The 25,945-nt window shown below is 43.2% G+C and overlaps 1 protein-coding gene across 1 annotated transcript in view; it reads left to right on the top strand.

Moving 5' to 3' along the window:
* The window catches only part of RETREG3 (reticulophagy regulator family member 3), a 62,761-nt gene that overhangs the window by 13,928 nt on the left and 22,888 nt on the right, over window positions 1-25,945 (top strand). Inside the window, exons 4-6 of the mRNA XM_033918153.1 lie at window positions 6,415-6,445; window positions 12,029-12,155; window positions 19,204-19,288. Of these exons, the coding sequence (XP_033774044.1) occupies window positions 6,415-6,445; window positions 12,029-12,155; window positions 19,204-19,288 (243 nt within the window). The remainder of the gene's footprint in view (window positions 1-6,414; window positions 6,446-12,028; window positions 12,156-19,203; window positions 19,289-25,945) is intronic.

Below are 25,945 nucleotides of genomic sequence, written 5' to 3'. Positions count from 1 at the left end.
GTTTACCGTAGTTATCCGCGGGGACGGGGACAATGATGAATTTTGTCACCGTGTCATTCTCTACTTCCAGACGTTGTTGTGGAAGGAATGCTGAGTTGGATAGTATCCAGAACAGCTCCGATGAATTGTAGATTCTGTGAGGGCTGAAGATGGGATTTGGGAAAGTTGATTTCGAATCCCAAACTTTGTAGGAACCAGGTAGTCTGTTGGGTCGCTACAATAACCCCCTGAGATGTTGAATCTTTGATGAGCCAGTCATCGAGGTAGGGAAATATCTGAAAACCATGGTTCCTTAAAGGTGCTGCTACCACAACCAGGCACTTGGTGAACACTCTGGAAGAGGCCGAAGAGCAGCACTCTGTATTGATAATGCAGATTCCCCACCCGAAATCTGAGGTATTGACGGGAGGCCGGATGAATGGGAATGTGAGTATAGGCCTCCTTGAGATCCAGAGAGCATAACCAGTCGTTCTGCTCTAGAAGGGGATAAAGAGATGCCAGGGCCAACATTCAAAATATTTCTTTGAGCAAAAATTTGTTGAGAGCCCTGAGATCTAGAATGGGCTGCAGATCACCCATCTTCTTCGGAACAAGGAAGTAACGGGAGTAAAAACCCCTGTTCTGCTGGTCCAGAGGAACTGGTTCAATGGCATGGAGACGAAGCAGAGTTTGAGCTTCCTGAAGAAGAAGGGCAGTCTGGGAAGAATTGGAAGGATACTCTCTTGGAGGAAGCTCTGGTGGAACCTGAGTGAAATGAAGAGAGTATCCTTCACTGATGATGGTCAGTACCCAGAGGTCGGATGTAATTGACTCCATCGATGGTAAAAAAAAGGTGGAGACGACCTCCTATAGGGGGAAAAGAAGGCAGAGTCAGAACGGTGGAGGCTCTGTTTTAAACAGTCAAAAGGGCTGAGTAGCCTTAGGTGCAGCAGAAAGTTGAGGTTTTTCTTGCTTCTGAGGCTGCAGTTTTTTAAGAGGAGGACGATTGTAAGGAGCTGTCCTCGGAGCAAAACGCCATTGATAGATAGGAGCAGGACGTGTAGGTTTGGCTGGAGCTGGCTTTGGCTTAGGTCTGAGAATAGAAGCAAAGGATTTTTCATGTTCAGACAATTTCTTGGTGGCTGCCTCGATAGATTCATCAAAGAGGTCATTGCCTGCACAAGGAATATTAGCTAAGCGATCCTGAAGATTAGGGTCCATGTCAATGGTACGAAGCCAGACAAGGCGACGCATGGCTACAGAGCAAGCAGCTGCCCGGGCAGACAACTCGAAGGCATCATAAAACGACTGGAGGAGATATAATCGGAGTTGTGATAAAGAAGCAAGGACTTCTTGAAATTCAAAGTGCTTTTGAGTTTCCAAATAAATCAAGAATTTTGGTAATAGAGAAATGAGGAAATCAAAATAAGTAATAAAATGAAAATTATAATTGAGGACTTTAGAGGACATCATGGCATTTTGATAGATGCGACGTCTGAATTTGCCCATAGTTTTCCCTTCCCTTCCAGGAGGAACGGTGGCATAAACCTTGGAAGGATGGGACCTCTTCAAGGAGGACTCGACTAGCAGGGACTGATGAGATAACTGTGAGTTGTCAAATCCTTTGCGATGTACAGTTTTATACCTAGAGTCCAATTTGCCTGGAACAGCTGGTATGGTAGGGGTCTCCAGGCATCGACCAAAAGTCTGAGACAAAAGCTTGTGAAGAGGAAGCTTAAGTGACTCTGCTGGAGGTTGAGGGAGATGCATGACTTCGAGATACTCCTTAAGAGTATTTGGAACCAGCATCTAATTGAAGATCCAAGTCAACAGCCATCTGACGAAGAAAAGATGAGAAAGATAGCTGATCCGCCAATGCTTTGCCTCGAGAAGGACTCGAGGACATCAAGGCAGCCTGGGTCAAAGATGAAGCATTGGCAGGAAAAAAGGCATCAAAAGAAAATGGAGACTTGGACGAAGCAATCGAAACCGCTGCATCCTCGAGGTTTGGAAGTGGAGACCATGAGCGAGGAGTCAGCAATCTAGTCGAAGTAGGAGTAGAGCGAGGCTTAGTTGAAGAGGGATGTTCTTTAGAAGAAGAATTATGCCTGGAAGTATGCCTCGATGAAGGCCTCGATCGTCAGTGAGAACGATGCTTGGAAGCAGATCTCGAAGATCGAGGAGACTTCGCCTCTGAGACAGAAGCAGCCAATGCCACCAAAGAATGGATAGGACTGGAGGCTATAGATCGAAGCTCCAGAGGCTTGATGGAGGAACCTCGATGCACTCCCAAAGACTCTGCTCCTTGTATAGCGTGAGAGGATTCCTGCCTAGGCACTTGCAAATATTCTGCTCCTTGTTTCACATGCTTGGATGCCAGACCAGACACTCGCAGAGACTCTGCTCCCTGCAAAAAGTGTGTAACTCAGACTGAGGCAAAGGAAGCAGCTCAACCTCGCGGGAGTCTGCTGAATGCCCAGGCTGGATGAGAGGAAGAAGCTTCGGTCCTATATTAGTAAGGAACGAATGAATTGCTTCTCCAACATGGTCTGGAAAGAAGCCGGCAAGGATGGATCCGCATCTGAAACCGGACCACCTGCTTTGGCTGGAGGTTCCACCGAGGAAGTGTAAATGTGCTTCGACTTAGAAGTCTTAGGCACTTTAAGCACCATTGCTGGAACTTTCTGTTGAGCTATCTGACCTGAGGAAACAGGAGAAGATACAGCAGGTGTCGTCAAAGAGAGAGCCGCTGCAAACGACGAAGGTCTGATGAGGCTCGAGGTGGAAGCAGGAGGAGTCTCGGTCGAAGGTGAGGCCGAGGGCGCCTTCGATGTCGAGGGATCGGAGGAAGAATCCATCCCAAACAGCTTCTCCACCAAAAGATGACAACATTTAAGGGCTCGAGGTTGAAGAGTAGCACAGCGCTCACACGACTTCGGGTGATGTTCCGGCCCAAGGCACTTGAGGCACCGATGGTGTGGGTCCGTAAGGGAAATCGCACGCTGGCACTGGCTACACTTCTTGAAGCCCGTGACAGGCCGGGACATAGAAGGAAAAATAGCCGCCGCAAGATCGAAGCCCTTGGGCTGTGGCTGAGTGGCCTGTCCCGGCAGACGTACGGAAGATTGGAATTTTTTTTTTTTTTAACTAGAAATAAAAGAAATAAAACAAGAACAGCGATTCGTGAAGAAAAAAATACAAACCGCAGTTCATAGAAGGCACGAAGTAACGAAGTTAAACGCAGAGAGTCAAAGATGGACTTCTCAACTCCGTGGAAAACTGAGAACTGAGGAGACGTGCCCTACGCTGGGCGGGAAGGCACTCGCACATGCACGGTGCGGTCGACTCAAAACTTCTAGTTTCTACAAGCAAGTCTGCTTGCAAGGCTTCCGCATCCGGGCTCCGTCGATAACGTCACCCATATGTGAGAATAGGCTGCCTGTTTGTCCTGGGATAATGGTAGATGCAGCTGGTGGGTGCACGAAATGTTCTCGCCACCTCGAGGAGGACCTGGCTTCAGGTGCTGGCGTGTCAGGTTTCCCTTTGCATGCATGCTCGTCGGCGGGAGGCACTGGTGATGGTTGGGCCTCACCTGCCACCTGTGCCAGGGTTTCCTCAATTGCTGGCCGTTTGGCAGAGTCGGTGTTGCGGACCACCAGAGAGGCTGGGGCTACTAGCGGTGTTTCTGTAGCGGTGGGTTTGAGTTTGGCTTCGGCGCTGCATTTTGTTTCAGGTGACAGTTTAGCGATGGTTCTCCCTCAGTTTTGGCAAGAAGCGTGTCCATTTTGCCCATGACTTCAGGCGACCTTCCTCTTGTCAGAGAGACAAGAACAGGTCTTAAATGTGTCTTCTGCTCCTGCTATGATTTCTGGTTTGCCGCAAGGGTTATTTAGCCCTGATTTTATGTTGGCCATGTGCAAGGCTTATTTACAGGCGGCTGGGGTCCTGCTTCGGTTCCGGGGTTCGCAGGGTCATCTAGGGTTTTTTTCCCTTTCCTGGCCACCCCTGTTTAGTCTCAGTCTCCTGATACAGCTGCCTCTATCCCAGCCCCCTCAGCCATCATCCAAGCAGCCACGGGTGTCTTGGGACGACAATTCTTTTTTGGCTGATCTGTTTTCTTCAGATTAGGACCTTTCAGATCTGTTAGGGTGATCTGATGTTTTGGATGGAGATTTTTCAGCGGTGCTGATTGGCGAGGATGCATCTGTTGTGAGTATTTTTAATCAGGAAGAGTTTCTGGTGTCTTCTGTTTTACACTTTGAAGAGGAAGCTAAGGACCACCCTTGTGTGGTGGACCCTCTTCTTAGAGGGATCCGGTCAGCATCCCACTCTTTCCCTATGCATCAGGATATTCGGGATGTGCACGCTCAGTGGAAAGTTCTGGATGTGCCTTTTCATTTGGCGCAGTCCATAGCGGTTTGGTTTTTCTCTCTATTCCTTTGTTTGACACTACCGTGTGGACGTTCAAGCGGGTCAGGGTGCAGTGTTTGGTGAGCGTGTTCTTGTGGAGGACCCTCAGGAGTCCCACCCATGAAGGATACTGCTTTGGTACTTCCCATCTGTTACTGTGCTGGTCTGGAGGGATGCTAAAGAAGGAGAAATTAGGTCCTTACTTGCTAATTTTATTTCTCTTATTTCCTCCAGACTGGCACAGACTCAGTCCTGTCGTTTTGTTCAGTGTTTTTGCAAAGAGGGTTTTTTCAGCAGTTTTTGTGGTTGTTGGTTGTTTTGGAGAGTTTAATGAGCAGCGGCATTTGGTTCGGCTGGTTTAACTGGCAAACTGTGGGGTGTTTTCTGAAAGGTTTCTGTTCTAATCAGTATCCTTCAGTATTTTTCCTTTGTCTGCTCCATGTAAGTGTGAAGTTGGGTTGTTATTGTTTTGTTTTCAATCTATTTTATTTTTCCGCTTGGCTGTTTGTTGAGACTGAGTGTAATAGGGACTGCACAGCCCACTTGTATTGTAGCCAAAAGTCAATGTGTCAGTCTCTACCTGCTGGCAAAGGAGCCCGTAAACCCATCCGTTTCTGTGCCGGTATGAAGGGACTAAAAAGAAAATTAGCAGGTAAGGACCTAATTTCTCCTCCCTACCCATTAGACAGGCTGAGTTTTCAGGTTCTCCAACAGGAATACTTATGAGAGAGATTTGCATGCATGTGTTCACCTTCTTGATTTGACCTGAAAACCATATCTCTTTCTGACAGGATCAGCACTAAGAAACATTCTTATAGGGCACTGTATTGCATTACTCTGGGTGGGGGTTGTTTTATTATAATTTTGAAGTTGCTCATGAATGGTGTTTAAAAGATTTGTATTAATATTGGTAATAATAATAATTTAGTTCTACTCTTGCATAATACTTTGAAGATAAGTCTGTTGATCTCTCCCATATCAGCTCTTAAACTAGATCTCACATGACCACTTAGGTGCTTTTGTAGAATTTCTTTAAGGTTCAAACAATTTTTATTGATGCAAGCAACAGCAAAAGCAATGCAAAGGCACACAAATGGTGCACAGTACAAACAATGATGCATCATATACAACAATATAACAAGCATGTACAGAAGAAGAGTAACAGCAACAAAACTCCCCCCCCCCTCTAATCTACTCAGGGCAAGCGAGGCCAGAGGTGACAGAAAGGCACTCCGAGGCCCTGGACTCTGATGAGCCCCAAAGATGCCACCCCCCCCCCCACCTAACCCCACAGAACATACCCGTGACTAAGTGCCAGAAACTTTTAATACCCCCCACCTCCCCTCCCCAAGTCCCCCCCATCCCTCCCCCCCAGTGGTACTCTCCACAGTGCCCCACCATTGCTCTCTCAGTCCTACAAACTGAGCGCCCAGATTAGGACACCCATCTTAAAACCTCACTGCGTCCCTTTGGATGCAAGGACTGCAGATATGGCTCCCAGATATTCAAGAACAACATCTTTCGTTTCCTAGCTCCTCCTGCATCCCGCGCCTCCCAGGTGGCCAACTGATGCAACTGGTTCCGCCAATGCCAAAACGCTGAGGTTCAGCGACGGTCCAGCACTGAAGAATACATTTCCTGGCCAGTAAGCTCATCTTCCTACAGAGAGCCCGATGTCCCCTAGGCAAATGGCCAAAAGCCTTTGGCAAATCCAAAACAAAGTGTGCCGGAGTACTGCGCAAGGCTGTACCAATTAACCCTGACATATAAGAGATGATGGCGCCTCCAGAAGCGCTTGTAGAATATCTTTAAATGCATAATTATTTGAGAAAATACGACAGATACACTGTCTGAGCAAAGTTTCTCCTAGATAAATCTACAAAATTGTTGTGCACCAGTTTCAGATGATATATAAATTTTTTTAAGATTGATTAAACCCTTAAACCCTTTTCTTGTAAGCTGTGCTGTGGTATTTCAGATCTCTAATTTTTCCTAATCAGTAATTTTAATTGTTTCAAATTTTAGTGACGAGGCCCGATGAATTGGAAAATGAGAGGTAGGTATAAAATGTTTTGTGCTGTAGTTTCTGTTAATGTTTGTCATTCACATGTGGTGGTTAAAACAAAATTGTGATAATCTGCAGTTTATAAAACTGGAGCTATTTGTTACTCTTGGCGGAATTCTGTGCTACAGTGCAATGCAATACTCTGGATCAGTAGCATGGAATGTTGCTACTCTTTGGGTTTGGCCAGGGTTTGCCACCGTGAGAACAAGCTACTGGGCTTGATGGACTGTTGGTCTGACCCAGTAAGGCTATTCTTATGTTCTTGTGCAAAATCGCCTTAAGTCTGTGCAGATTTTTGGAGTCTGTGGGTTTGGCACTCTTTTCTATGGTCACTGTATACCCAAAACAAGGTTTATCAATAATGAAGTTTTATATCAAAGGAAAAGGATCTCAGAAATCCACGCCAAAAGATCATGCATTAATGTGGATGGGGGTTTCATTCATTGATCCAACAACCTTCAGAAATTTTAATTTACCGGCAATTATATTCTGGCACACTTTTATTTGAGATATTTATCCAAAATTTTTACTCACTTTATCTGTGATATTTATTATCAACAGCATGGGGAGATCCTTGCTTTACTCCTCCTGTGACGCATCAGACGCCCTAACATGGGCCACTGAGGGGAGGCGTAAAGAAGGCCCTCCTGCAGTCAGAACTGCGCCAGAGCATCCAAGCCCTCGGTGTCGGCCCAGCCGCAGTTGCTATGAGAGGCACAATGCCTTCTAACTCCCTCCTAGATGGAGACTAGTATCTTACAACTGAGGAAAGCTGCCCAAACACCGTCCATTCCTGCCATGTGCGCTGCAGACAGTGCAACCTGGAGACTTTTCAGCCAGAAAAAGAGCAACTGGGACTCCCTACTGGGGCGTTTTGCCAGTTGATGGGATAAACCTGGTAAATACTCCAAAGAGTCCCCAACTGAAGCAGGGGATAGGTTTTTCCCGGATTTTGTTGATTTTTGTAAGCTTTTCACCTATTCTATTTTGGCTCACTGGATGCTCTGGATCTGGCAGTGGTCTGGCGATTCTTCTAAAGCACATGTGTCAAACAAAAGGTCCACCTGGCCATTTTATGCGGCCTGCAGTGACTGTGTGCTGACTTGAGGGCGATTCTGCGTTTTCTTCGTTGCTGCCCCTGGGTGTTTTGCCACAGTTGTTTCTGTGCACAAAACCGCAGGCGGAGGCTCCTTGTATGTCCTTCATCTCATCCGGAAGCGTTCCCTCTGACATTGCAAGGTGATTTGGGTACAGGCCACAGACTCGGGCTCTGGGAGACTTGATATTCTTCATCATTCCAAAGAAAAGATCCGACGATTGGACCGATTCTGGACCTCAAGGTAGTCAGTTCGGTGCTGAAAGTGCCTCACTTCTGTATGGAGATGGTCTGCTCAGTGACAGCACTGGTGGCGCTGGGGGAGTTTTTAGCCTCCCTGGATCTAATGGAGGCATATATTCCCATTTTCCTGGACTACTGGAAGTATCTGCGTTTCCACGTCTTGGGGCAGCATTTCCAGTTTGCGGCGATGCCCTTTCGATTGACAGCGGCATCCAGGATATGGTGGTGGCGGCCCATCTTTGCACCCTGGGTGTCCTGGTTCATCTAGTGACATCTACTGTACATTCAAGTATTTTAACAATAAGCTGGTTCTTTCCTAAGGTAGCATCAGATTTCCACATGCCTTCCACATATTGGTTTGCCAACAAACTTAGTCTTTTACTTTGAGTGGACTAAAGCCCTTAGAAAGTCTATCATAGAAACATGATGGCAGATAAAGTCCATCCAGTCTGCCCATTCAGTCTGCAGTAAGCATTATCTTTTCCTCTCTCTAAGAGATCCCACGCTTTCTTGAAAACAGACACAGTCTCTGGCTCTACCATATCTTATGAGAGACTGTTCCACGCATCTACCACCCTTTCTGTAAAAAAAGAAAAATTTCATTTGATTACTCCTGAGCCTATCACCTTTCAACTTCATCCTATGCCCTTGCATTTCAGAGCTTCCTTTCAAATGAAAAAGACTTGACTCATGTGCATTTACGCCTCCTAGGTATTTAAACATCTCTTATCATATCTCCCCTTTCCTCCAAAGTATGCATATTGAGATCTTTAAGTCTGTCCCCATATGCCTTATGATCCTAATAATAAATCTGGAACTGCCATTACCATATACACACTATCCAATTGGCTAGCAGACTACATTTCCTTCACTTATACCCAAGCAGGCTTGACCCTTAACAAGGATACCATACCATACAGTTTTTTTTATATCGCAAATTTCAACTGGGATTCAGTGTGGTTTACAATAAGATGGATGACAAAAGGATGTGGTGGATTCCTGATAAGTGTCTTGCTGAGGGTATGAACACCGGTCAAGATAATATAGGCTGGTTAGGGCTGTAGTTATGTGTTTGAGGAGAAGAGGTGAGTCTTTAGCCATTTCCTGAAGATATAGTATGATCGTATTTGTCGTAGATAAAGCGGGAGGTTGTTCCAAGTCTTAGGTCCTTGGTATTTGAATGTGGATTCATGTAGTTTCTTACAAATGACCTGTGCAGGATTGGGGGGGGGGGGGTGTTAGTTTGAAACGTTGCTGTGTTCTGGTGGTGAAGAAAGAGCATGCAGTTGTGATTTCTGAATTGTCGCCATAAATGGCCTTGTGGACCATGCAAGCTGTCTTGTATTGTATCCTCTGTCGTATTGGGAGCCAGTGCAGATTTTTCAGGAGAGGGGGAGGCACTGTCGAATTTGCTTTATCGGAAAATTAGTCCGGCTGCTGTATTTTGGAGGAGTTGCCGTTTTTTTGTAATCTTTTTCTGTAGTACCACTGTATAAGGAGTTGCAGTAGCCTAGGTAGAGGAGGAGGACTGCTTGTGCAATTGTTCTGAAGTTTGGTTGGCTTAGTGATGATCTGATTGCTCTAAGTTGTTGAAGGCAGAAGAAGGATTTTTTGGCTAGGGCATTGATTTGGTCCATGCAGGCAAGATCTGAGTTTAGGAACACCCCTAGTACTTTTGAGTATCTCTCTATTTTGAGCTTTTCTCCAGTGTCAGTGAAGTCTTCAGAGAGGAAATGTGCAGGACTGCAACATAGACTTCAGTCTACATGCTCACATCTCTTTGTTAAGAAAGAGACAGACTCCCAGTACCATGGTTATTTTGACCTGGCAATCCTCCAGAATATCTTGTGTGCATTAGAATGCAATTTCAAAGGCTAGTTGCCTTAAAAAATATGTTGGAAGTCTGCCTCTTGCAGTGCATTTCTGGTTTCTTTTTACTTTTACATTGAAGGCAGTCTGCAACTAGAGTATCCTATCTGAGGACTGAGAAAACCAAGTTACTTACCTATAGTAGGTGTTCTCCATAAACAGCAGGATACAAGTCCTCACATACCCATCTACCTCTCCAAGGGAAGTCTTGGGCAATATCCAACAAACAGAAAATCGCATGCATGTGCGGTGAAGCTTCCAGATTATTCTGGGCTGTAGAAGCTTTCTCAGTGCAGGTGGCATCATCTATCTACGAGGACTTTAACTCTGCTTTCAAGAGAGATTGGGTCTACTACAGGTATTTTTCATGAGAGGTGAACACTTTTGGATACCAAAGTTTTCTTCCAATTAAAGAGTATGAAATCTGAATGTTTAGAATGACATTAGTTCCTCTGACTTTTTGAAATCTACATAACTAATTGTGGTTTAAGAACTTTGCATGCAGGGACTTCTGTAAATCCACTTAGGCTGCCTTGAGAACATCTGGCTCTATTGAAAAAAACTACACCTTTTTCAATGGGCAAATAAGAAATGCAGTTTCCACCTAAATATAATGTAATATGATCCCTTTTTATGCAACAAATTTAATTCATTTCTTGACTGGCTTTCAGGAGTTGCAATTGCTTCATCAAGTCAAAACAAAGCAAGAAGGTCTTGGGAAAAAGTAACCCTCCTAATGTTTTCTCCTTTTATGTTTCTCTCTTTTTAAAATGATTAATATTGTAACCTGATTCCCTCTTCCCTTCCTTCCAGTTGAGTCTGTTGGTCTGTAGGTCAAACCCCATTTTTATTTTGATTTATTGTTATTATTATTACCTTGTATTTCAATATATGTTCAAATTTGGATTTTATAGTAATTCGCTTAATGTTTTATTTGTTATCATTATTCTGTATTTTATTTTACATTCAAATTTGGATTTTATTGTACATTGCTTAGTATTTTATGTATAAGGGATTCATCAAATTTCAAATAAACTTGATACAAGCAAACTACTTTGTAATACAGAGTATGGTGCTACATCTGTGATCTGTTCAGGCAGCAGTATTTTGTTTTGACTGGATAAAGCAGTTATAGCTATCTGAAAGCTATTCAAGAAATATTAGTACATTAATAAAATGAAAAGTATTGTCTTATGTTTTGGCCTACTCTCTGAAATAAGAAGAGTAAACTCTTAATCTTGAAAGCTCGTGCCTCAATATACCAGATTTTTAGGGTATGTTACACCACTCTGAATTATCTTGGACTCTATTTGTTTTTTTGGACTCCATCCAGTCAGTATTCAGCCAGCGGCAGTCAGCATTTTTTTTTTTTTTTTTTTTAAACACTGACTGTCGCAGGCCAAATTAGGCTCTGATGTTCAGTGCCAGGCCATGACTAGAGGCAGGCACTGAATACTGGGGCATAACCAGCCAAGAATGTGTTACTTGCTTATACGGGTTTTGACTGAATATTGGCTAGCACCCACATAAAGCAATGTACCAGTCTTAATTCCCCCCAGATCCAAACCCCTCCCCAGTTCCTATTCAAATAGGCCCCTTTCCATTTGCAAAATGCACCCGTTTCCACACTCTGTTCACCCTGAGGCTTTTCCAGGGGAGATCCCTGGAGTCTAGTAGGATGAGACTGGAGCAGTCCCTTTTCCACTTCAGCTTCATCGACTCCAGATCTAAAAATCCAAGTTTATTCTGTCTATCAAAGTATACTTAGACGGTTTATAATACTAAACTTTAAAAGAGAATATGAATAAAAAAGGGAACATTTTGTAATAGTTTAACAGACGAGACATGTACATACTAACACATAAAGAGTGCTGCCGAATTTTAGTCTCAGAGCCAATACAACAGGTTTAGAGAGGATTTAGGGTTTGTAACCAGGGGAGGCGATGCTGTGGGGATCAAAAAGGGGGAGTGGACTGTACATGGAGGGGGGGAGCTATCTGGATGGGTGTTGATGAAAATGCAGAGTGATCAGGGGGATATCAGCTCAGCAATCCAGCATAGATATTCAGTGCCAGCATCTGTATAGCTAAGCAGGCAGTTAAGGTCTGCTTTTTTTTCTGCAGTCCAATCTGTCTGCTTAGCTGTGCAGGCTCTGGCACAGAATGTTACCAGCACCTGCATAACTGCCAGCTCCACCCTGTACTATCCCTCTCCTGCCCACTTAATTGTTTGAATACTGTGCTTCATGAATTATATAAGGATATCCCATTTGTTCTGGATGGAATTTTTTATTTTTTTTCTAAAGCTCCGATTTCTCTGATAAAGTCCTAAAGAAGCAATGAACTAACTGTTTCTTCTCTCTCTAGCTGGGGCTTTGTTCACCCTCGACTCCTCAGTGTACCAGAGCTGTGTCATTATCTCGCCGACCTGTATGTTAGTGGGACCAGATTTTTAAAGAACCTTTTGCTTTTCAAAAAGGAAAATCCTGGCAAGGTAGGATTTTGGATCTTAACCTGTTTGTGAGAATGTTACTTTTTATTTTTTACCTGAACTTATTTTCCAATAAGAGATTGCTTTGGGGGGTTTCTGGGTAGACTCTGTATTCTTGATAGTTTATATATGGTGTCCCCTTCTTGGTGGGAGAGGTGTTTTTGGAGGAAGTGGGATTTTGGATTTTCCTTTGTAGCTCAAAGTGAGTTGCATTCAGTACAATAGGCAAATGTCTGCCCTCAGAGGGCTCACAAGCTAATTTTGTACCTGAAGCAATGACGGGTTCAGTAACTTGCCTGAGATCATGAGGAACCATGGTTAAATTTCAACTTGCCTTCCCTGATTCTCACCCCACTGCTCCAGCCATTAGGATAACTACTCCACTTCCATGAAGTATGACCACGGCACCAGTACAGAGCACATTTCTCTAGGTCTGACTGACAAGAGTCTGGAGCAGCATTAAAATTATGTTTTTGAGCTAGAAAACTAAATGCATCAGCGCAATAGTTAGAGCTACAGCCTCAGCACCCTGAGGTTGTGGGTTCAAATCTCTCACTGCTCCTTATGACCCTGGGGCAAGTCACTTAATCCCCCCATTGCCCCAGGTATACTAGATAGTTTGAGCCTGCCGAGACAGATAGAGAAATATGATAAAGTACCTGAATGTAAAACCACTTAGGATTTAAGTGGTATATAAATAAAGAAAAGAAAACCATCTATGGATCTTAATTTTTAAAGGTGACTTTTGGAACCATATTATAGATGCTGTAGAGGCAATAGTTATTATTCAGAGTGATTAGAAAATCATGAGTAGAATTCAGTTCAGTAATTGTCTGTACATGTCTTCAAGGCATTTTCAGTTCCCAATGGATTCATCCCATGGTACAATGCAAACTATCCAAATCTTTTGTAAACATAGAGAAGGGTCATGAGGGATAGGAAGAACAACAAAGCATCCACCCACCAGCTTGCTGTTGACAGACTCACTTGTTGTGATAAAGTCTAGGGCAGAGTAAAATGCAGTTGTGGTTCATTCTTTCTGTGCAAACAGCATACAATTCCTTGCGGATGGGTTAAGCACCTCAACTCACAAGTTGCTTGCAAAAGACTTTTTCTTCCTTCTTCCCCCTTGTCTCTGGGCAGCGCCCCTTCTCCTCAGTCTTAACTTCTGCAAGTGAGTTGAGAAGATATCTTTTCATCTGCTCTGTACTAGATTTTTTATTTTTTGGACTTGATCTGATTTTTTTTATTTTTTTATTTTGACTTCTCTGTGCTAAGAGGTTCCCACTAGTCCTAAGACAGCTCTGCTTGAGAGAAGGGCCAGACGTTGGGGTCTGTAGCCGGGAGGGCAGCACTTTTAAAAACAGCACCTGCCTGGCCAACCTGATTTATTTATTTATTCCATTTTCTATACCATTTTCCCAGGGGAGCTCAGAATGGTTTACATGCATTTATTCAGGTACTCAAGCAGTTTTTCCCTCTCTATCCTGACGGGCTCACAATCTATCTAACGTACCTGGGGCAATAGGGGGATTAAGTGACTTGCCCAGGGTCACAAGGAGCAGCTTTCACTACTGCGCCACCCTGCAACTGGCTGGGAGACTTGGCAGAAGTCGGCTGCATCCCCCCCTCCAAACAAAGAATCATGTAGGAACATGAGGGGTTGAGGGTTTCAGGTTTTGGAACATGAATAAAAGGCAGCCTGAAGAGACAAGCCGCTGGATCTACCCTTGCTTGTTTGAAGCAGAAATCACTTCTCCATTTCTAGCTGCAGTGAAAAGTTGATGCAGGGTAAATCAAGGTGGGTCTGAATACAGCAAAACTAAGGGTTTCTGAGGGTGTCCTAAGGGTACCCACCTCTAAAATCTTATTTTCAATCATTTTGAACTTTCGGTTTTGCTCTCACAGTGGTTTTTGGCACTAAAATGCTCCTGCAGCTATCTTGGATTTCCTGTTTTATTTCAAAAGCCTTCTGCTGCCACAAATTGCCTCATTTTGGGTAAAAATAAATTATGGACACCTCGGGTAGTTTAGACCCCATATCATGCCATATTTGCACTGGATGGACAGATGAGGAGCGTCCTTGTACTGTGTGCCATGAGACATGTGAGGGGGAGTGAGAGCCCCATCTGGTTACTTCACATGTTAGCAAATGCAGAAAGGTCACGATCCGGGCCATAAAAGACTTGTTAGAGCCTCTGAAACCTGCCCGCCATACCCTGTGGTTTCAGGGTTGGTTGATGGATGCGGCATCTAAGGCTAAGCTCAGTAACATAGAAACATGACGGCAGATAAAGGCCAAATGGCCCATCAACTCTGTCCATCCACAGTAACTATTATCTCTTCCTCTCTCTAAGAGATCCCACGTGCCTATCCCAGGCCCTTTTGAATTCAGACATAGTCTTTGTCTCCACCACCTCTTCTGGGAGACTGTTCCATACAACTACCACCCTTTCTGTAAAAAATATTTCCTTAGATTACTCCAGAGCCTATCACCTCTTAACTTCATCCTATGCCCTCTCATTGCAGAGTTTCCTTTCAAATGAAAGAGACTGGAGAGATGGTCATACACCAGGGACATGGACCTGCGGATAGAGAGGCAAGAGAAGATAGGACAGCAATCGTCTTGGGGGACTCCATCATCAGACAAGTCAACAGCCACATAGCGGGAGGAAGACAGGATCGGCTAGTGACATGCCTACCGGGAGTCAAGATAGAAGATATAGTGAGCCACATCGACAGCGTAGAGGAAGAAGATACGGCGGTGGTGATCCATGTGGGGACAAACAACATGAGCAACAGGAACTACAGCAAGGAAGGACTGAAGAGCCAGTTCTGGATGCTAGGAGGGAAGCTGAAGACCAGAACGCCAAGGGTAGCGTTCTCGGAGATCCTGCCAGTACCCAGGGCTGACGAGAAGAAGCAGACGGAGCTGCAAACGGTCAACGCATGAATGAAGTGCTGATGTGAGGAAGCAGGATGCCACTTCGTGTGCAACTGGATGACTTTCTGGGGGAAGAGCAAGCTATTCAGGAAGGATGAACTCCACCTCAGCGGAGACGGAATGAGGCTACTTGCAAGCAACATCAAGAGAGAAACTAGGAAGAAGGGGAAAGCCGACAGTTGATCAAAAGTCATTGGTTCAGGAACTTGTATACCCAGAGGATACCGTGCAGGAAGATAGTGGGGAAGACTCACCGGATCATAGGCAAGACAGAAATCCTGACGGATTGAAAGGGACACAAGAGGGAAGGAAATGCAAGAAAGTAACAGGCCGCAAACTCAAGTGTATGTACATGAACGCAAGGAGCCTAAGGAATAAGATGGGGGAATTGGAAGCTATGGCATAAAAAGATAACCTTGACATCAGCATCACGGAAACATGGTGGAACGAGGAAATCGTCTGGGACACTGTGCTACTGGGATACAAGCTATACCGCAGAAACAGAGTGGGTCAAAAAAGTGGGGGGTATTGCCCTATACATCAAAGAGGGGATCGAGTCTACTGAAGAGAATACGTCAGAAACGAAAAAAAGGTAGAGTCTCTACGGGTCAAAATTCCGGGAACAAATGGAACGGAAACAAAGATCGGCATCTACTACCGACCCCCAGGACAGTCCGAAGAAATTGATAGAGAAATGACGGACGAGATTAAACGCAACTGCAAGGGAGGCAACGCAGTTATCATGGGCGACTTTAATTATCTGGGGATAGACTGGAACCTAGGCATCTCCGGCTGCAGTAATAATAATAATAACAGTTTATATACCACAGGACCGTGAAGTTCTATGCGGTTTACAATGATTAAAAGTTCCAGATTGAGTAGTACTAACAGAGTTAAGATTTAGCGGTCAGTTATTGTGGGGAAAGATTGTTCAGTGTAGCTGCCTAAGTACTTTTGGAACAAATATGTTTTTAGGTGTCTCCTAAATTCCCCATAAGTATTCGCAAGCATGAGTAATTGTTTCAGGTCTTTAATGCTGCCTGATAAGAGAAGAGATGTTGATGGTGTCTTTTAAATTTACATCCTTTAACCGGTGGAGAAACAAAATTCAAGTTTGAACTTCTCTTAAGTTAATTGGTTGAGAAAGAGAAAAGGTCAGTTATATATCTGGGGGCTAAGCCGAAAAGTACCTTGAAGCAGAAAAATCCGAATTTAAACTTCACACGTGCCTCCATCGGCAGCCAATGCAGGAGTCAGTAGGAAGGGGTTATATGACCCAGAATCAGCCTGATCGCTGCATTTTGCACCAGTTGTAATCGTTGGAAGTTCTTCTGGAAAATTTAGGGAGGGAGACCAAGTTCCTGGATGCTATAGGCGATTGCTTCCTAGAACAACTTGTCAAGGAAAATACGAGAGGAAATGCAATTCTGGACTATGAGGACCGGCACAAGGTGTAGAAGGGATGCTGGGAAGCAGTGATCACAATATGATCTGCTTCAACCTGGACACAGGCAAAACATCGACCCAGAACGATGGCCACGGCACTGAATTTCCAAAAGGGTATTACGAAGGGATGAGACTAAGCACTGTAAAAATGCTAGAGCAAGCATGGTCCCTTTTTAAGGACAGTCATCGAGGTGCAAAATCTATATACCGTGTATCAACAAGGGATCCAAGAGGAAAAAGAACAAGGAACCGGTGTGGCTCACTGTAGCGGTGAAGGAAGCGATCAGAGACAAGAAGACTTCGTTTAAGGAACGGAAAAGGTCAAAAATGGACGAAAACCGGAAAAAGCATAAATAACATCAAAGCTGGGGCCAAAGAGACTATGAGGAAAAAATAGCCAAGGAGGCAAAAAACTTCAAGCCGTTCTTTCGATATATTAAGGCGAAACGACCCGCGAAGGAAGCGGTGGGGCCGTTGGATGACCATGGAATAAAAGGAGTGCTAAAGGAGGACAAAGCCATCGCCGACAAACTGAACACATTTTTTATGTCTATTTATCGAAGAGGATATATACAACATACCGGAAGCCAACAGGCTATACACAGGAAACAAAGACGAGAAACTGACAGGTTGACGGTCAGTCTAGAAGAGGTATGCAGGCAGATTGATAGGCTTAAAAACGATAAATCCCCGGGACCGGATGGCATCCATCCAATGGTAATCAAGGAACTGAAAGGGGCTATAGCTGAACTGCTCAACTAATAGCCAATCTGTCGATCAAATCAGGAAAGATTCCGGAAGATTGGAAAGTGGCGAATATTATGCCGATCTTCAAGAAAGGTTCGAGGGGAGATCCATGAAACTACAAACAGGTGAGTCTGACCTCGGTACCAGGAAAAATGGTAGAGGCGCTAATAAAAGACCGCATCATTGATCACCTTGAAAGACACGATCTGATGAGGACCAGCCAGCACAGCTTCAGCAAAGAAAGATCTTGCTTGACAAACTTGCTGCACTTCTTCGAGGGAGTAAACAGGCAGATAGACAAGGGTGACCTGGTCGACATTGTATATCTGTATTTTCAGAAGGCGTTCGACAAGGTTCCGCATGAACGACTACTTTGAAAAATTGTGAACCATGGAGTCAAGGGTGAAATACGTGGCTTAAAAACTGGCTGGCAGATAGGAAACAGAGAGTAGGGGTAAATGGACAATACTCAGACTGGAAAATTGTCACGAGTGGAGTGCAGCAGGGTTCAGTGCTTAGACCTGTACTCTCCAATATATTTATAAACGACCTGGAAATTGGTACGACGAGTGAGGTGATTAAATTTGCAGATGATTCGAAGTTATTCATAGTAGTGAAGACGCAGGAGGATTGCGAAGATCTGCAACGTGTCATAAACACGCTCGAGAATGGGCTGCGAGATGGCAAATGAGGTTTAACGTGGATAAGTATAAGGTGATGCATGTTGGTAACAAAAATTTTATACACAAATACAGGATGTCCGGTGCAGTACTTGGAGAGCCCCCCCCCCCAGGAGAGAGACTTGGGAGTACTGGTCAACAAGTCAATGAAGCCGGTGGCGATGAAAAGGGCGAACAGAATGCTAGGAATGATTAAGAAGGGGATCACGAACAGATCGGAGAAGGTTATCATGCCGCTGTAATGGGCCATGATACGCCCTCACCTGGAATACTGCGTCCAGTACTGGTCGCCATACATGAAAAAGGACAAAGTACTACTCGAAAGGGTCTAGAGAAGAGTGACTAAAATGGTTAAGGGGCTGGAGGAGTTGCTGTACAGTGAGAGATTAGAGAAACTGGGCCTCTTCTCCTTTGGAAAGAGGAGACTGAGAGGGGACGTGATTGAAACATTCAAGTTAATGAAGGGAATAGACTTAGTAGATAAAGACAGGTTGTTCACCCTCTCCAAGGTAGAGAGAACGAGAGGGCACTCTCTAAAGTTAAAATGGGATATATTTCGTACAAATGTAAGGAAGCTCTTCTTCACCCAGAGTGGTAGAAAACTGGAACGCTCTTCCAGAGGCTGTTAAAGGGGAAAACACCCTCCAGGGATTCAAGACCAAGTTAGACAAGCTCCTGCTGAACCAGAACATACACAGGTAAGGCTAGTCTCAGTTAGGGCACTGGTCTTTGACCTAAGGGCTGCCGCATGAGCGGACTTCTGGGCACGATGGACCACTGGTCTGACCCAGCAGTGGCAATTCTTATGTTCTTATATTATGTAGGTATTTAAACGTCTCTATCATATCTCCCCTCTTCCGCCTTTCCTCCAAAGTATACAGATTGAGATCTTTAAGTCTGTCCACATACACCTTATCACGAAGACCACACACCATGTTAGTAGCCTTCCTCTGGACCAACTCCATCCTTTTAATATCTTTGAAGGTGTGTCCTCCAGAATTGTGCACAATATTCTAAATGAGGTCTCACCAGAATTACATTAAGATACACTAGATATTTCCCTGTCCTTGGAGGGCTTATAATATGTTTGTACTTGAGGCAAGATCACAAGGAGCAGCAGCTTGTCAGTCCGGTGCTTTAACCACTAGGCTACAACAGTTCAGTTCTTTCTAAAGCTTCTTAATGTCATCTAATCATGGCTATTTAGATTCATGTTTTTTCTCTCTGTTATCAGTTTTGCATTTTGGTCTGTGGCCTGCTGACTTTCTTGGCTGTACTGGGCAGTTACATTCCTGGCATTCTGCTATCGTACATGCTGCGTAAGTACATATAACTATGAGGCATATTATCGGGAGAAACAACTTGTTAATGGCCTTAAATTACAGTACTCCCCCGAAATTCACAGGGTGAAATTCACAGGGTTCTCAGGATGACCGCAAAAAGTGAAAAAATGGATGTGGTACAAAAATGCCCTCCCCATTCCATTTTTGGCTGCTGCCATTGGTCGCCGTCAGCTGGAAGGCTCCATCGGGCGTGCACGCTGTACCGCTGCAACTGCCACTGATCTCTCAATCTCTCTCTCTCTACCCCCCTCCCCAATCTCCCTCACAGCAGTTGCACTGGATATAGTAGGTGCCGCTGCAGCAGCTAGCGGGCCAGATTCCACAGTGCGAGGAGTGGTGGTGGGGGCAGATGAGCACCAACACCAGGCGCTGGGAACCGTGTCTTCTGAGTCGCCTCTCACAGGTCCTTCGCCTGAGTGCCAGCCCTTCAAGAGGAAAAGAAAAAAAACCACAAATTACTTAGGCCGCGAACGATAAACTGTGAATTCACGGGGAGTACTGTATAATCTCCCTATGCATCAGGACTATAGACGTTCTCACAAAATGCATTTACTTTATCACCAAGAAAGAATGGAATTTTAAAAAACCACATGAAAAAACCAAAATGGGACAAGTCAGGAATGAAACACGTTGATCCTCAGTACCAAATACACTTAATAAAATGGTTGAAGTAAGTGTGACGTTTTATCCACAATTGTAGGGACCTGACACAGTCTGTGTTTTGGCTGTAAAAGAGCCTACCTCAAACATCTACAAAAAATACAAATATAAGAAAATATCCAAGTTATAAAAACTAATTGAATTAAAATATAAAGAATAGGATAAATAAAATATAAAAATATTTCCAGTGCAATAGGTGAGACATTCTAGAGACCATAGGTTATTTCCCTTTACCCGCATGGACTGCAGAAGAGAACCATTCCAGGTTTTCCACTCTGCCTCTACAGTACTTCACAGGCTAGCTTAGCTCCTCCCATCAGTCTTTCTCTTCTGCATGCATGGCTGCAGGTGTTAAGAGCTCTGCTCTTCCACATTTATTATTTTTAATTTGACGTAGCTTCATTCCCTTTCACAATTCTTTTGCATTTCAAGCACTTTTAAAAGCTGCCTGCTTGAGAATTCAAAGACTTCGGTCTGTTGCTGACAGGCCAATCCCTTCGGGGTACCTGTTAGCCAGTCTGCTAGTCTTCCTTGGAGCTCAGGGCCGTCCCTGACCTGGTCTCGTTCCCTGTTAAGTGGGGGGTTGGCTGCAGACTGTTTAGCATTAGGGGGCTCAGTGGTGTTCCGCAGCATACAGGCTGTGTTTTGCCCTTCCGCCTGTCCTGGTGCGCAGTCGGTGGTCCACCGGGGTGGAGTCGGCCTGACCAGCAACCTAAAGAATCAGCTTGCTATCATCTTTCTCGGCAGTGTGGCAGTGAATTCTGACTCTGGCTTTTCAGAGGCTAGAGAGCAGATGCAGCTTCTGTCTTCAGTGCTGTGAGTAAGAGGAGCTGACAGGCTCTATCAGCAATCTTAAAACCTAATTTCAAGGGGTTTTGAGAGTTTTCTAGAGGTCCCCTGGGTTCCCCCAACTGAATTCTGTTATTTTCTGAATTTTTTAATTTCGGGAAGGCCATTTTTTAAAGTGTTTTTTTTGCTGTGATTTTGATCTTGGATTTTTAGCGATCTTTTTTTCAACTTTTCCCTGCTTCTTCAAATTTTGAATTTTTGCAAGGAAAGCTGCTGGGATGGAGTCCTCAGAGACTCCTAGTGTGAATTATCAAAAATTTTGCAAATTTGCCACCTTTGGAGCGTCCGTGCACCACGTGCTGCACGGTCAGGGGGGATGGTAACTTCATGTTCAGCCTCCCCTCCGCAGAAACAGGTGATACAACGCTCAGCTAGCCCATTGGGGTGGCCGTCTTTATTTTCAGGGCTTGGAACTATGCATTTATTGTCCAGCTGCAAGATGGACTCACCGCAGCCTAAGAAGCGCATGCCTAAGTCATCTAAGGGTGACTCTATGCCCCAGGGTCCAGATGCCTTCTCGGAGCTCATGAAATTTTTGTGGTCCGAGTTTCAATCAAGGGGTCCAGCTGCTGGAGGTTCATCTGTTACCCTTATGGCATCACACAGTGCAGATATTTATTCAGGGAAGTCGGTCTTTCAAACCGCCCCAGCTGTTTCACAGTCTGTGCTGGAGACTACAGCGGTGAATCCAGACTTCACTGATCATTTTCTCACCAGATTGGAAGATCCGGTTTGGGATACTGGATCCGTGGATCCCTTAGGGGCTCCGGATCCTAGGGAAGACCGGTCTGTGGGGCGCTTGTTTAGAGTTGCGGTACTCCATGACTTGATTGCTGAATCTTTCTAGGAATTAGGATTGGATGACAAGCCTGCTACTGTCTCTTCTTCCACTTCTTCTCCATGGCTCTGCAGTATGCGTACCCAATCTGCCATTTTTCCCTGGATCCGGATTTGAGTTTTTAGTCATAGACCAGTTTGACTCTCCAGAAGGTCCCTTGCAGAATGCTTGGGTCCTGTCTCATTTGCATCCTCTGGCGCAGGAATGTCAGCATCTGCTGGGACAGCCCAAAGTGGATTCCTTCGTGGCCCATGTGACCCGGCACATTTCGCTACCTAGTGACGGGGGCTTTGTGTTAAAAGATATGCAGGATCGCCGGATGATATGATCCTCTAGAAAATTTTTGAGACAGCTAATTTAGGTGTCAAAGTTGCTGTGGCTATGTCATTTGTGGCATGCACCTGTATGGCTCGGCTGCAGGGATAGGGAACTCCGGTCCTCAAGAGCCATATTCCAGTCGGGTTTCCTGGATTTCCCCAATGAATATGGCATGAGATCTATTTGCATGCAGTGCTTTCAACGCATATTTATTGGGGAAATCCTGAAAACCCAACTGGAATACGGCTCCCGAGGACTGGAGTTCCCTAGCCCTGCGCTAGAGACTGGGATAGTAGATCCTCCTCCTCAGCTTCTTATGGCTGGGACGAACTACTTGGCGGATTGCTTATATGACTTTGTGAGAGTACTGGTAAAGGTCTCAGCCTCTTCGATATCGCCCGACGCCTCCCACCACAGCCTGCTTCAATCTCTCTGCCACCGCGCAGCGGCGGCGCGCCCGACGCCTCCCACCACAGGTCAGCTGATGCAATATTTAAACAGCTCATTTGCGGCGCACGCCTCACCTCAGCACAACCTGCACAAGTCTTGCTGCACCTCTAAATATTTTAAGTTATTTTACAAGTTGTTTTACCTTTGTTTTAACTGTCATTGCTTTTTACTTCATTTAGCCTGCTTCAATCTCTCTGCCGCCGCACAGCGGCGGTGCGCCCGACGCCTCCCACCACAGGTCAGCTGATGCAATATTTAAACAGCTCCTTAGTGCGCTCCTTCATGCGCATCCTGAGGGCTACCTCTTTTTCTCTAAATCTAACTCTTCTTTTTCTACTAAATCAGATTCTATGATCATTAAATCTTGGATAATAATATTAACATTATTCTGTTTAAATCTTTTTGCATTCAATTTTTTAAATTTAAATTTAAATTTTCCATCACAAAATAATTTGATAACTAATTCAAATTTTCCTCTTCAAAATAATATGACAACTAACTTGTCCACTAATACAATACCAACCCTCTGGGGCCATCGTCCTTCAAAAAATAAAAAAACAATCCCTGATTATAGCTCTCTATTAGAAATTCCACTTTCTCTTTCTTCAAACATAACTAATAATGCCCCAAATGAAATAAGATGTGGACTCATTAATGCGAGATCTATTAAAACTAAATATCATCTTTTAAAGGATAAAATTCTCCAATATAAATTGCACATCCTCTTCATAACTGAAACATGGCTCACTGAAGGTGAGGAAGCATACTTGTCCTACTGTTGTCCCACAAATTATGATTATCTTTTTAACCATCGCCTTAACCGCAAAGGTGGTGGGTTAGCAGTCATCTTTCAAAATAACCTGCTAAATCTTTATGACCATTCCACGAAAGATGCCTCCATTGAATACTTACACCTCAAATGTAACTCCAACAATAAACTTGATTTCTTATTACTTTATGTCCCCCCTCCCTTAGGTCAAAATAAATTTGCTGCTCTTCAGGATATTTTGACAGACTTTTGTTCATCAACTACTATCCCTTTTATATTAGGTGATTTTAATATTCACTTTGATAACATCTCGGATACATACACTAAAGACTTACTAAATACTTTAATTCCTCTCAACATACACCCAAAAATAGAAGAACCAACCCATAACGCAAATCATACAATTGACATGATCTTTACCCCTCAGTCTCACTATCTCATTTTTTCTGATCTAACTATTTCTCCTGTCCCTTGGTCAGACCATTATTTCATTTCTTTCTCAATTAAACTGAATAAATTAAAATTGTCACAATTACCACCCAAAACAAAAATTGTTTCCAGCCGAGATTATTCAAAACTAGATACCATAGACATTACTTCTTCTCTTGACTCATCTATTCTTAATGCCTCCTCAATCTCCATAGAAAACCTTCTAAATACTTGGAATCATTCATTACTATCTCTTCTAGATAACAATGCCCCTTTAACTACAAAAACCATTTCAATCCGAAAACTTTCAAATCCTTGGTTTACAAATGAACTCCGTATGATAAAACGTCAACTTCGCTCATTAGAACGTAAATGGAGACAAAACAAAACTTTATCTAATCTCAAAAATTATAAGGATAACATTATATTTTATAAGGATAAAATCAATAATGCAAAAAAGAAATATTACTCCAACAAAATTGATAAAATTAAAAATTCTTCTTCACTATTCAATATTCTAAAAACAATAGATTCCAAAAATAAAATAAAAAATACTGTTCAAAACTCTACATTAACAGCACAAGATCTTTCTAACGCCTTTAGTCAAAAAATTAACAATATCTGAAACTCCTTCACAACTATCATAAATAGTAACACGACTAATATAGATCAAATCAAAACCGTCCCAACAGCAAAATGTTCAAAATTCAAACTCCCTTCCATAAAAGACATAGAATCTTTGTTTCAACAAATTAATTTAAAAAATTCAGGCTCCGAGATTATCCCTCCGTACTATTTAAAAAAATATATTTCTCATTTTGGACCATTCATTCATCTACTAATATTGAAGAGTTTAACAACTGCAACTGTACCTCCCCTTTGGAAAACTGCCACCATCATTCCTATTATCAAAGATTATAATATCAGCATAAATGACCCCTCCAATTATCGGCCAATAGCTAATCTACCATTCTTGGGAAAACTTACGGAGAAACTAGTATTTAATCAACTTTCCGATTTCATAGAGAGTACCAATGCATTACATCCAAACCAAACAGGGTTCAGAAAATTTCATAACACTGAATATTCATTAATAGGTCTAACTACCAATATTCAATATCATTTAGATCACCATAAATCTGTCATTTTGTTCTCTTTAGATATATCAGCAGCGTTCGACACCATAGATCACGATTTATTGTTACAAAGACTAGAATCAATCGGCATAACAGATAATGTCCTGACTTGGTTATCCTCATATCTTGCAGATCGCACCTCCTCTGTTAAATTTAAAAATGAAACGTCAAAAGCTTATTCTTCTACATTTGGTATCCCTCAAGGTTCTATCTTATCCCCACTTTTGTTTAACATTTTTCTTTCTCCTTTGTTAAGCATTTGTCAATCCATAGGCTTTACCCCATTTGCATATGCAGACGATGTTCAACTCATACATCCTTTAGATCCCAAATGCGACAACGAAATCAAATCCATCAATCAAAAATTGGAAATAATTCATTCTTGGCTAAATATAAACAAATTATCCCTTAACATAAAGAAAACTAAAGCTGTACTATTTACTTGGAGAAATGATATAACTTTGTCAAATCCATTTATTCTTAATAACTCCACACTCAATCTAGTTCCCTCAGTTAAAATTCTTGGCGTTCTAATTGACGAAAAATTCACTTATCATGATCATATTTCTCTAACAGTTAGAAATTGCTTTTTTAAATTACGTCGTATTAGATCAATATCCAAATTTCTGACTCCAAAATCTGTTACAATACTGATCCATTCTTTAGTAATATCTAAACTTGATTATTGTAACGCCCTATTCCTTAACATATCATCAAAAGAAAAAAGGAGATTACAACTGATTCAAAACACCGCAATAAAGTTAATATATAATGCAAAAAAGTACGATCATGTTTCTCCGCTGTTGAAAGATTCCCACTGGCTGCCTATCAGCCATAGAATCACATTTAAAATAATGTTACTCATCTTCAAAACTTTAGCTTGTGAAGAACCTCAATTTATATCTAGACTTTTGATACCCTATAATACTCAACGCTCACTTCGTTCCTCTAACCAAAATCTTCTCTCTGTTCCTTCCTTGAAGATTATTGGTACTAGAAGGGCAGATATTTTTTCAGTGACAGGTCCCCTATGGTGGAATGCCCTTCCCCAATATATTCGTGATGAAAAAGACATCTTAATATTTAAAAAATTTTTAAAATCTTATTTATTTAGAGATGCCTTCAATATTTAAAGCAGATTATGTTTTTTTAAAAGCTGAGATTTTTATGTACCCTTACCTATT

Source organism: Geotrypetes seraphini, chromosome 13 (assembly GCF_902459505.1).
Source record: "Geotrypetes seraphini chromosome 13, aGeoSer1.1, whole genome shotgun sequence".
NCBI lineage: Eukaryota > Metazoa > Chordata > Amphibia > Gymnophiona > Dermophiidae > Geotrypetes > Geotrypetes seraphini.
The sequence above is the reverse complement of the archived record's forward strand: the minus strand, read 5'-3'. Positions and strand labels throughout refer to the sequence as shown.